The sequence below is a fragment of the Pseudophryne corroboree genome, chromosome 11 (assembly GCF_028390025.1).
Source record: "Pseudophryne corroboree isolate aPseCor3 chromosome 11, aPseCor3.hap2, whole genome shotgun sequence".
NCBI lineage: Eukaryota > Metazoa > Chordata > Amphibia > Anura > Myobatrachidae > Pseudophryne > Pseudophryne corroboree.
In genome coordinates, this window is record NC_086454.1 from 29,727,161 (window position 1) to 29,739,753 (window position 12,593).

Here is a 12,593-nt window from a genome sequence, read left to right on the forward strand (position 1 = left end):
TCGACATGAGGTTTTTGGCGGTTTTTGGTGTTGTTTTCCCCGTAAAGTGACAGGGAACCCAAATTAGTGCACCGAGTCCCCTCGCATTACTCGCTCCGCTACCTCTTCACTCGGCACAGGTTACCGTTCCAATCGTAGTCAGCGTGGATCGTTAAGTATGAAAAATTCCAAATGGGGGGAAAAAAAAAAAAAAGTGAAAAACTCATGTTCACCGTTTGACCTAACGGCCATGTCGACCTAATGGCATTGTCAACCTTCAGTGGTCGGCCTAATGAGTGTCGACCTAAGTTGTGTCGACCTAACGACCATAACCCGGAATGTTTATAGACTATGTACCTGTCCTACGCAGTCTTGTACTTTGAGTCGCTGTTTTCTTGTTTGGCTCATTTATTTGTGTACTTTTGTTAGGCGCTGCGGAACCCGTGTGGCGCCAAATAAAGGAAGATGATAAAAATAATAACAACCCAGAAATACATTTTAAAGTGGAGCAGGGCACATATTCCATTCTGTTTTGTAAAATTAAAAAGTTTGTGCAAAGTTAAAATATTTAGCAAGAGCCGTCCATGCATACTTACTTTTCTGCCCTTCCCCAGATCCTTCCTCCCCATGTAGTTCTGCCTTAAAATACATGTACTGCACCTCCCCCCGGCTCTTCCCACTCTCGTCATACTCGCTGTCTGTCCCAGAATCCTCCTCGGCTGTATCCCACGTTTCTTTCTTTCCCTCGTTGGCTTTGGATCTGCGGCTGCTGGTGATGCTGTGCGAATCAAGCCCATTGGCCAAGGGGATTGGAGCATTGTCCGCATTGCAAAGGGTGTCACTGCTATGGCTTGAGCTAAGAATGTCACTGTCCACAGAGCTGGTGCTACGGTCGTTATTAACGTCTGAGTCCGAACGCTCCTCCGACTGGAAGTTGTTCTCAGGGTCAGCTGGGAGAATTCGGTTCTCGAGTTCTCTGTTGTCGGCTGACCCTGAGGAATCGGCATCAATCAGCGGAGAGTCAATATTTTCAAAGTCACTACCCTCCGTACTCTTACTGCTGTCGCCGTTCCCCCCCTCCTCCTGCTGCTGGAGTGACAGGGACTTCAGCTTCTCAGTGCTTTCTTCCAAAATCGCGTCCACAGATTTACTGCTACCTTCCGACCGCTCACACGACTCCCCCTGGTGGTGCGAGTTCCCACATGTCTTCGGGAAGGGGGAGCGACGAGCCTGGGATCCTGGCGCGTGCTCGGGAAGGGTGACGTACAGTCTGATGGTGTTGGCGTGACGGTCTAGGAGCTTCCACAGCTGAGAGTCTGCAAAGGGCAGCTGGTGGTCGGTGGAGTCCGAGCTTTCTACAAACACCTGAGAAAGAGAGACATTGTTAAATGACGGACACAGGTCTCCCACTCTTCCCATGAAGCCCTACCGGCTACTTCTCATTTCACCTAAAGGCCCCTTCTTTCCTGTCTCCCGGACACCAGCCCAGTACATTAATACAGACACTAGCAGGAGATAGGCAACCCCTAAGAGGTTCCTGGATTATAAGTAATCCTGGGGCGAAATCGCATAGGAAAAAAAACAAAAAAACAACCATCACTGGATTAATGAAGATCCAGGTATAAATTTCCTGGTGACCACTAGCAACAACTGCTATGTATAAGGATTGGTCCCTGATAATACTATTAAGGTCTTCTAAGCTACTAGTCCTGTTCTGTAATTGAACTTTGCACAGGGTAATATGTGTGAAGCCAGATCCGTCTCCACGCATATCCAATGAGAACAGCGTGCTACGGCGCCATTGCTCTGGTTCCAGGGACTCCTCCTAGTCTGACCATGTGCGAGCCGACCCCTCAGTACAGCTTTAGTCTTTACCTATAGCCTCTGACACAGCCAGCAGCACTGGCACTGCCGCAAGTAGCGCTGCCATAATACTCCGCTGTGCGTTGTAGCATTACAGGAATATTACTCCGTAAGAAGTAGAAGCTCACCTTATTGCTTCTGAAGAACCCCTCTGCTTTTAGCGTTTTGTTGGGCACGCCGAGAAGACGAAGATCATTGTAACAGCGTTCCAGGACGACCCGCATGGGCTCCGTTGGCAAATCTATGCTCTGTCAAACCCCAAACAACACTGTTAGAGAGCCAAGTCTTACAGCAATCCATAGTGACTAGTGCAATCATATACACACACTGAGAATGGGTAGGTAAGTCTTTAAGTACAGTATACAGTATATGTTCTGTCACACATAGGAAATCACATAATATCACATAATATATCTGTGCATGGTCAGGTCTAAGGTGCGGGACAATCGCTCATAATCACTCCCCCCGCACACACTTCCTCCCAACCTTAGAGATTAGCTGCCGGAACTCCTGGATGGTCTGACTGAGATAGGCACGGACGCTGACCGGAGGAGCCACAGTATCCGTCTTCAGATCCACTACGTGGACTTTCACCATCACTTCTGTGATAACACAATACAGACGTTACATGCTGGACACATGACCAACAATACAGATGTTACATGCCGGACGTGTGACCGTAATGGGACATCATCATTACAATGGTACAGAATTTATATACAGCAATCTGCATTATAATTTACCAGGCAAGGACCGTCTGTTATCTCTATCACTGTTGAGAACTCGACAATCCACCCTACCCCACAAGCTCGCTGCCTAGGTGTCATCCTTGACTCTGATCTGTCCTTTGTTCCCCACATTCAATCTGTCTCAAAATTATGTTACATGCATCTAAAAAACATATCCAAACTACGACCATTCCTTACACAAGACACTGCTAAACCTCCAATCCACGCTCTCACTATCTCCCGCATTGATTATTGTAATAGTCTTCTTACTGGTCTTCCCAAAACGAGATTCTCACCATTACAATCCATTCTGAATGCAGCGACGAGGCTTATCTTCCTCGCTAGAATTTCATCGTCTGCAGATCCGCTCTGTCAGTCCCTCCATTGGTTACCTGTATTCTACCGCATTCAATATAAAATACTTTTACTCACACACAAGGCCATTAACCAAACTACACCAACGTACATCACTTCGCTTATCTCAAAATATCTCCCAACCCGACCTCTTCGCTCTGCACAAGACATGCGTCTCTCATCCACACTTATTACTCGCTCCCACTCACGATTGCAGGACTTTCATCGGGCTGCACCCACTCTGTGGAATGCCCTACCACGTAAGTCTCTAGACTCCAAACCTTCAAGCGTTCCCTGAAAACTCACCTCCTCAGGCAAGCATATCAAATTCCAGAACCGCCCACATAACTTTCATAAACCTTCCTATCAAATTGCATCCACTCTGCACAGTCCACACATATCCTCACATGTCTTCTCATTCTTCACTTTCCCTTCCTCTAGCCCCCGGTTCATCATTGCTGTGTGACCATATCATACAGCCCACCAAGAACCTTTGCAATCTGGTGGACAGCTATGCAATAGATAGCACCTATCCTTGTGTATCCATGCCTATTTCCCTATAGATTGTAAGCTTACGAGCAGGGCCTTCCTACCTCTATGACTGTTATTACCCAGTTTTGTCATATCATTGTTTTGTTATATCACTGTTATTTCCAACTGTAAAGCGCAATGGATTTTGCTGCGCTATATAAGAAACTGTTAATAAATAAATAAATAAATCTGTGTGCGTATATATATATCTATAAAATGTATTTTATTTGTTTTCTAAATAAATATTCTTTTGAAAACTTTTTAGTACCCACTGGTCCTCACCACCTCTACACAACAGTGCGCACCCGAGAGGAGCAACATTTAAATTGTTCCATTGTGCGCCACCTAGTGGCCGCTGGCCCACACACTTGTTATATTCTGTATGAATGTAATCTACAGTACAACAGCACCACCCAGTGGACACAGCAAATTATGTACGAATACCTTATTGTTTAATTGCACACGGTGTAACATAGAATTTGATGACAGATAAAAACCACATGGACCATCAAGTCTGCCCTTTAGGGTTAAGGAATTAGCGTCAGGGAAGGGTTATGGGTTAGTTTAGGGGTGTGGTTTAGTATAAGAGTACTGGCACTTAGAGGATGGGTATTGGGAAACGCGTGCTATGATGAATGCTAATCGAAGATCTAAACCAGAAACAGGAATGATTAATGGGGGCTGTCCGTGTTTGGGATCCTATGCCCCAGCAGGGAGCCACCAGGACAAGGGGAGACTAACCCCTACCTGGTGTTGGTGAAAAGCACCGGAACCCATTGTCAGTACATACCCCAGAGGCAGTAGTTCTTATGGAAGATAGGGTAGGGGAGGCCAGCTTCTATACTAGACACCCCACGCTGAGGCGGACACGTATTCCAATGACTGATATGGAGGACAGACAGAACTACCTTACATGTGAGGATCGGAGACTCACCGCCAGGCTTATAGGACTGGAACACCTGCTCTGGGCGTTTGGTTTCCAATAGCAGATCGAACATATATGAGGACTTAACACCCCCAAGCAGGAGTCCCATTGGTCGGTCTTCTTCATCCTCGTAAGAGCGTTCCAAGTAGTCGTGAACCTCGTCATATTTCACTAACCGGCAGCAATCCAGCGAGACCACACCTTCCAAGTCCATGATCTGAGATATACAATAAGGGTAGCGCTGTAAGTGTACAGACTGGTCCTAGGCCGGATGGAGTCATGCAGGCTGTCTGTGCCCCCTGACCCTCATATTACATATGTACTGTGGTGGGATACGCAAGTCAGACAACATACAACGCAGGCCCTGATTATAAGCGTATGAATTACAGGCTGCCTGGGCAATGCCAACTATGGCTTCTGTAATGCACGGTACCTTGTATGCAATTTCCAAAGCCTCTTTCATGGTCTTATCCTTGTGAACCTCCAGCTTGTTCTCCATCAGGATTTGTTTGCCAGGATGCATGCAGTATAGCTTTAGCTGGAAGAAAACGGCACTCAGTATCCAGCCGGCAGCCCCCATAATAAAGAACACAGCCCAGGGCAAGTACTAACTTTACACGTATTGCGCTCAATCTCCCGCTGCCGCCTCTCCTCCTCTTCCTGCTCCTTCTCTCTCTGCACCAGATGTTTGATGTGATCTGGGAACTCGCTCGATTCCAGAAACTCTGCAAGTAAGAGCAGGAAGCTGGGAAACCGTAACCAAGCAACAGAATGGAAAGGAAGTGGCATGGGTGGAGACACTGATGCTCGCCCCACTCCTCAGGGGAAGCCCCACCCTCAGTCTTGTGCATCCTTCTCCTCTGAGGAAGCCCCACCCTCAGTCTTGTGCACCCTTCTCCTCTGAGGAAGCCCCACCCTCAGTCATGTGCGCCCTTCTCCTCTGAGGAAGCCCCACCCTCAGTCATGTGCGCCCTTCTCCTCTGAGGAAGCCCCACCCTCAGTCTTGTGCACCCTTCTCCTCTGAGGAAGCCCCACCCTCAGTCTTGTGCACCCTTCTCCTCTGAGGAAGCCCCACCCTCAGTCTTGTGCACCCTTCTCCTCAGGGGAAGTCCCACCCTCAGTCTTGTGCACCCTTCTCCTCAGGGGAAGCCCCACCCTTAGTCTCGTGCGCCCTTCTCCTCTGAGGAAGCCCCACCCTCAGTCTTGTGCACCCTTCTCCTCAGGGGAAGTCCCACCCTCAGTCTTGTGCACCATTCTCCTCAGGGGAAGCCCCACCCTCAGTCCTGAGCGCCCTTCTCCTCTGAGGAAGCCCCAGCCTCAGTCTTGTGCACCCTTCTAAGGGGAAGCCCCAGCCTCAGTCTTGTGCGCCCTTCTCCTCTGAGGAAGCCCCACCCTCAGTCTTGTGCGCCCTTCTCCTCTGAGGAAGCCCCACCCTCAGTCTTGTGCGCCCTTCACCTCTGAGGAAGCCCCACCCTCAGTCTTGTGCGCCCTTCACCTCTGAGGAAGCCCCACCCTCAGTCTTGTGCTCCCTTCACCTCTGAGGAAGCCCCAGCCTCAGTCTTGTGCGCCCTTCACCTCTGAGGAAGCCCCAGCCTCAGTCTTGTGCTCCCTTCACCTCTGAGGAAGCCCCAGCCTCAGTCTTGCATGCCCCTCTCCTAAGAGAGCGACAATCTTCACATTTCCATCTCCCCTCGATTCTCTGCTCAGACATACGCAAACACCAAAGGCGATGCAGACAATCAGCCAATAAAAGGGGGTCTAATTACTAAGCCTTGGAGAGAGCTAAAGTGCCAGCCAATCAGCTCCTAACTGCCATGTTACAGGCTGTGTATCAAAAATGACAGTTATGAGCTGATTGGCTGGTACTTTCTCTTTCCAAGGCTTAGTAAATAGACCCCAAAGGCATCAATAGCCCATGGCCCCACAGACCTTCCCCGCTAGCTGTAACAACTTGCTGTACAACAAGTTCCAGCACGCCTTACAGATGTGTCCCCTTACTCGAGGGACAGCGGGAGTGTGTGTATGCTCACACCCGCTATCCATTCATTTTAGATGGTAGACCCGCGGGAGCAACTCTGTGCTGCATGCCGCGACATGGTAAGAGGACACATCTGTACCTCTGTGGACACAGCAGTCACTACAAGTAACACAGACTGATTAGTGAGAAACACCAGGTACACGCCCCTCACGTCAGTAAATCACTTACTTGCATTTCTGGCCGGGTTCTTCAGGCGGTACATGAGCATGTAAGCGTTGGTGGAGCTGGAGGAATATAAACATTCGGTGAGCCATCTGTCCGCTTGGCATGGTTACCGTGTACCCGTCACGCTTGTATAATGGAGTCAGACAGAACGGGCATTTATCCAACAGCAAGAATCACTCACAAGGAACTAATGACATCACTTAGCTATTCCTAGCAGTGATGCCACTGGCCCCAGGAAGACCGGTCCAGCCCACGCAATGGCTGCCTACAGGGGGAGAACGCTGCGGATCACATTACGCAGGTTCTGGCCATTTATAGAAGCTACATCATCAGTGGGGTCAGGAACAGTAACACCAACTGATATACATCTATAGTTTCCCGAGCAATCACCACTTAGACATGGAAATCAGGATTTTGGTACTTACCGATAAATCCCTTTCTCCGATTCCACAGGGGCCACTGGAGTGTAGTTACAATGGGGAGATAGTAGGTGGTATTGGTAGCTGGCACTTTAAAAATTCTCACACTGTGGCTAGCTCCTCCCCTACTATCTCCCCTCCAAGCCAGTCTACGTTAAACTGTGCCCGAGGAGAGCTGTAATAAACAAACCGTAAGGTAGAGGAGGTTAACGACGCCCTGTAAACCAGGCGAACACAAACTAAACCTGGAACAGAACCTGACAAAAAACCAGGCTAGCCTGAACCCAACAAGCAGTCATATGGTGATCTGCAATCGTTAATCAAACAAAAATCAGGAGAAACAGCGCTGGGCGGGCGTCCAGTGGCCCCTGTGGAATCGGAGAAAGGGATTTATCGGTAAGTACCAAAATCCTGATTTCTCCTTCATCCACTAGGGGCCACTGGAGTGTAGTTACAATGGGGACGTCCCAGAGCTCCCAAAAAACGGGTGGGAAAGCGCTGAGAGTCCTGTAAAAACTGCTCGGCCAAACAGTGATGCAGAGGCCGTAAAAGTGTCAAACTTGTAGAATTTGACAAAACGAATGTCGGTTTGACCAAGTAGCCGCCCGACAAAATATTCATGGAGACCCCGCGGGCGGCTGCCCACGAAAGTCTTACAATGCGCGTAAAGCGCGCTGAAATGGAAAACGGAGGTTCCCTAGTAACCGCCAAGAAGACTGTCTGATGATCAGATGTATCCAACTGTCCAGCATATGCTGGGGCCCCGGCTATTTAGTACGGGAGCATCATCCAGAGCAAAGAAGAAAAAACACTTCATCGAATAGCCTGAGACCTCTGTAGAGAGAGTTGACGAGCCCTGACAACATTCAGAGAGGATTGAAAACCACTAGTGTCAGATTTATATGAAAAATGGACCTCCCCTCTGGAAGAAACGACCGCTGAGGCCGAAGCCGAGCCCGGGGAGTTGCCAATAGAGTACTCCCTGAACAAGAGGCCGAACTTACGGCCGCTAGGCTAATCTCATTTGGAAGAAAAGCGAAAAAGGCAGAGACCTAAAATTCCGGTCAGTGTGGTTTGAAGCGCAGCGGAGCAAAAAACCTCCCAGAGAAACCAAAGATGAATGGTAACTGGAAGAAGGGGGAAAAAACCCCTTTTATCTTCATTATGTTCCATAAAGTTTTCCCAAAGTGGCAAAAGCGAGAAGAGGTAATAGACTTCTGAAATCGGAGCCCAGTAGGCCTAACCGAACTAGGGAACTCCTCCCTTCTGAGGTCTCGTGAACAGTCACACGGGTAACCGAAACCAGTGTAAAATTGAACAAGGAGAAAAAAGGAGCCTGTTGAAGTAGACAGTCCAGTCGAGGTAGGAGCCAAGGCTCCTCTACTGACAACAGGCGTATCTGTATCTTCAAGTCATGCGTGGCCCAACCAGCGCCACCGAGAGGACTAGCACGCATAATCCCCTCCTGTGTTACTGAACATGAAGTAGAAATAGAAAAAGGAGGCAGGATAGAATAACCAGAAAACTCCCCGGAGCCCTGAGGGCCTCCACGGCTACTGCCGTCCGAGAGTAATAAAGGGTTAACGAGTCAGTCAGAACGCCCTGAGGTCGATCCGAAATCTCCGCCCACAGCGGACCAGCTGACAAAACTCCGGGGCATGTTCCCTCACCCAGGAGTCTGACCTGGTGGCTTGATCTGGAAACAAGATTGTTGTCCCCCGTTCCGAGAGGAATGGAGGCGACCACTCATTACGTCGCAACTTGACTGAAGAAATAGAGTCTCTGGTGCCGAGGAATGAAAAAACCTCTGACGGACCGTGTTGAGAAACGTCTATGCGGAGCATAAATTGGATCTGTGTCGAATCAGAAGCTCGTGGATCCTCCGGATATTCAGAAGCCACCTAATGTACAGAGTGGGATAGTAGCAGTAAATTGTCCCATTAGGGAACCAACGTCACCCACTGCCCCTGAAAAAGAGTTATTCTGTTATCTTTCTAAACTCTGTGGGAGCGGAAGAGAGAAGAGTAAAGGACTTACAGTGAAAATGAGAATCCTGTTAAGGGGGAATCTGAGAAAAGCCTGTCCAACGGAAATCAGTAAACAGGCATCTCTGAAGACAAGGGACACGTAAAACTCCCTTTCTTGTTTAAACTAGCAATCACAGACTAAAAGGATTGTAAGGCCAGAATAGGCCTGTCCGAGCCACTTGGCTTCGGAACGTGAAAAGAAAACAAAGGCCTGAGAACTGTCCTAATTCAAATGATATGTGAAAAACAGGGATCAACACCCTTTGCGGTTAGAAACCTATGGAGCGCAGCCTGCAGTATGACTCTCTTGTCATCGTAAATCAGCCGACCTATGCCGAGGGACTCCTGAGACGGTTGTAACCGCCCAAGCCTTCTCCCATCGACCTGCGCCTACCCTGGGACCCTGCAGGTGTAATGGGTGTATAGGATGACATAAAATCAGACTGGACTGAGGATGTTGAACCTCTGCTTCAGCCTTTTTACCCTGAGAACCCCTGGCGACGAAGATATCACCCGTGTGGAGTCAAAAACCTGAAAGGGCACGAAAAAATCTAAAGGGAAGACCAGTAAAGGTCTGTCTTGGAGCTGGGGCAGTAGTAGGAGAAATCAAAGTGGACCTACCTCCATTGGTTCAAGAAATCCTGCAGAAAGTTCCTTCCCCAGAACCATCTGCCCCGTAGGATTTCATGTTTACTTGTCACTGTCGCAGCCCCAGAGGTCGTCGGGTTAAGACAGCCCAAGCGAAGATGCAGGGTCCGAGTCTGTAGACATGGAGACCTCCAAGGAACATAAAGCAGAATCGTGATTCTGACCTGTATCAAAGTATCAATTGATCCTGATGCGAAGCATCCTGTAACCTAGAGGACAATTGTTCCCCAACCTACCTGCTCCGGATACGGTAGAACCATGCTGCCGCATATGTCGATGGATCCCTGAGCAAGGTTGCCTCAGGAAAACGGCGGCTTGATGGACCGGCGATACACCGAGGTGTATACCCTAGAGAGGTTCTGATACCATCTCCTGCCATCTGCGGGGAAAAGATAGGAAAACAAACCTTGTTTGATACCTGATATTGTGTATTCGGGTGTCTGTCGGCCGCCTACCGGAGCCTGCCCAGCTCATCCGAAACTGAACCAGTCGCTGTCATTTTCGTCAATGGCGTGGAACCCTGATGGACTTGACGTGTCCTCCTCCTTTACCTGCAGTATCAGATGAACTGCTGTATTATGTACCTGTATATTCTGAGACACTGGTTCAGATCCACAGAAAACAGACATCAGTAATGCATGGAATGTTAGCAAAGTTTCTTTTTGGAAAGGTGTGTTTGGTCCCGCTGTGATTTGATCCTGTGACCTTGGAAACCAAAGTCCAAGGGCTTACCTGATGAGTTATTGTCTGGTTAATAGTGACATTACCTGCATCATTGATCAAACAGGGGTGTGCAGGTGCGTGGAGGGCGAAGCAGATGGCTCCGCCGCATACTTCACACCTAAGAGGGAATTCTTCGACTATCCCAGGAGAGACAAACGAAAGGAGAAAAGGTGGGTTAAATAAACAGAGCCCTACGTAAGGTGTGCACTATAATGTGTAGTGACCGATACGATTAAAATAAACTTTCTGGAGCAGCGGAGACCTGAACCAGCAACGCTGCGCTGTGGGACAGGAGTCTTAGCCCTAGGCTATAGGAGTTCTCCTTAAAGTTTTGTTTGGATTCAAACCCCTGTTCAGATACCCGCTACTAGCGTACTGAGCCGCAGCGCTATTTGTCTTATGCCTTACACGCATTCCACAATTACAAATAGCATTAGTAACTAGTGACAACAAGGAATAATAAAGGGAAGGCAACACCCCGCCCTGTATTTAGTGTACCGCTAATTAAGGTGCACCAGATGTTTCTCTGAGGTTCCGCTGGCTTTTCAAAATGGTGACCAGCCTGTGAGAAAGATGGGGGAAAATGTTATGTGCAAGATGTTGTTATTAGAAAACATTGCGGAAGTAGCCTACAGCACCTGGTATTCCCAGGCGGTCTCCCATCCAAGTACTAACCGGGCCTGACCCTGCTTAGTTTCCGAGATCAGACGAGATCGGGCGTGTTCAGGGTGGTGTGGCCATAGGCTTTTATCCCCTATATCTGGTATTTTATGGATTTATCTATATACATACCTACACGCACTTAAATATATATATCTATATATATACATGCACAAACATAACTATATATGTATATATACACACACACCGTAGGTAAATAAATACTGCACAGTAGATCCTTTTAATTATTATTGAGCTGAGTCCCAGCTACTGTAATAGAGCAGGTTCCCTGATTTGCAAGTAGGAAAATGCTGGGTAGAGGACTCTACTGCAGGAGGAATGTATCTATATTTCAGCAGCCTGAAGTATCGAAAAGTTACAAATCCCAGAGCTGTTGCCTAGCGACGGGGAGACCTGGGAGCCCGCTGAGTAAAGCAGGTTAACTGTTAATATACCTGGGACTTTATTTGTATTTGTCTCTGAGTATGCAAGATTAGCCCACTGGGCTATAGGAGACACTGCAAATATGAAGCCAGGTCTGTGCATGGAGGAAATGGCCGCCAGAGTGAAACTCCTCTGGGCTATGCGATAAAATCTATATAGTGGATAACTGGATTAGTGCTGAGCCACTCTGACTATATCACATTCTCCTCAGCACCATGTGCATTAAACTCACATAAATGCCTATTACACTATAACAGTGGCCGGGGAGCGGAGAATGCTGAGCCCGCTGTACAGAGCGGGAGTTAGCTCCGCCCCCCGGCTATGGCGCCTTATTGCAAAACTAAGCGGGAAGCGAGCTGTACCCTCCGCTGGGTCTGCGAGTCACCGCCGGGGAGCGCTGAGCGCTGAGCCCGCTATACAGCGCTAGTAGAGCCCTGTATCTGCTAGCCGCCGCCGGGGAGTGTTGCGCTGAACAGAGCGCGAGTCGCCGCCTGGGAGCAGGGAGCGCTGAGCTCGCTCTACAGAGCGGGACTTAGCTCCGCCCCCTCCGTACAAGGCGCCAAATTTAAACATTGCTTTGCGCTCGAGCGGGATCCCTGTGCCGGCTCTGTGAGTCGCGCTGAGTGGGGATCTGTGCGGGGGGTGCGGGGGAGCTGGGGGAGCAGAGGGTTATCAGAATGACACACACCCGTTTTTCAGTCAGGGTTGTATAAACACATACTCAGCCTCCCCCAATCATCCTGTCTGTTTCTCCATGAGGAGGACAGGTAAGGATACAATAAAGTACATTACAGCCCCAGAGAGCCCTTCTGGAGTGGGTTGTACAACAATAAACAGTGCATTGCTCTAAAAACATACATAGCCACCACAAATAAAGTATACTTCACTCACCACTGTGTTCTTGGTGGATCGGCCCCGACACACGCCGCACGCAGCGGCGTCCAGCCGGAATCTTCTGTGGTGGGGTGGTCCCGACACAAGCCGCACGCAGCGGTGTCCGACCATTTTTTGATACTCACCGCTGCCATGCTGCCGGAATCTTCTGCTGGATGGAGTGGCCGCGACACGCGCCGCACGCAGCGGTGTCCG

The 12,593-nt window shown here is 49.1% G+C and overlaps 1 protein-coding gene and 1 non-coding gene across 5 annotated transcripts in view; both read right to left on the reverse strand.

Annotated features, from left to right (window-relative positions):
- Positions 1-12,593, reverse strand: part of USP47 (ubiquitin specific peptidase 47) — a 103,009-nt gene that overhangs the window by 14,307 nt on the left and 76,109 nt on the right. For all 4 annotated transcript variants that reach the window (XM_063946429.1, XM_063946428.1, XM_063946431.1 and 1 more), the window contains 7 exons: positions 6,587-6,642; positions 4,993-5,105; positions 4,814-4,918; positions 4,390-4,597; positions 2,329-2,444; positions 1,971-2,090; positions 576-1,344 (listed from right to left, as the gene is read on the reverse strand). In XM_063946429.1, coding sequence (XP_063802499.1) covers positions 576-1,344; positions 1,971-2,090; positions 2,329-2,444; positions 4,390-4,597; positions 4,814-4,918; positions 4,993-5,105; positions 6,587-6,642 — 1,487 coding nt within the window. The remainder of the gene's footprint in view (positions 1-575; positions 1,345-1,970; positions 2,091-2,328; positions 2,445-4,389; positions 4,598-4,813; positions 4,919-4,992; positions 5,106-6,586; positions 6,643-12,593) is intronic.
- LOC134971524 (5S ribosomal RNA) lies at positions 11,027-11,145 on the reverse strand. The gene has a single exon (XR_010190268.1). It is a non-coding gene; the product is annotated as a 5S ribosomal RNA (ribosomal RNA).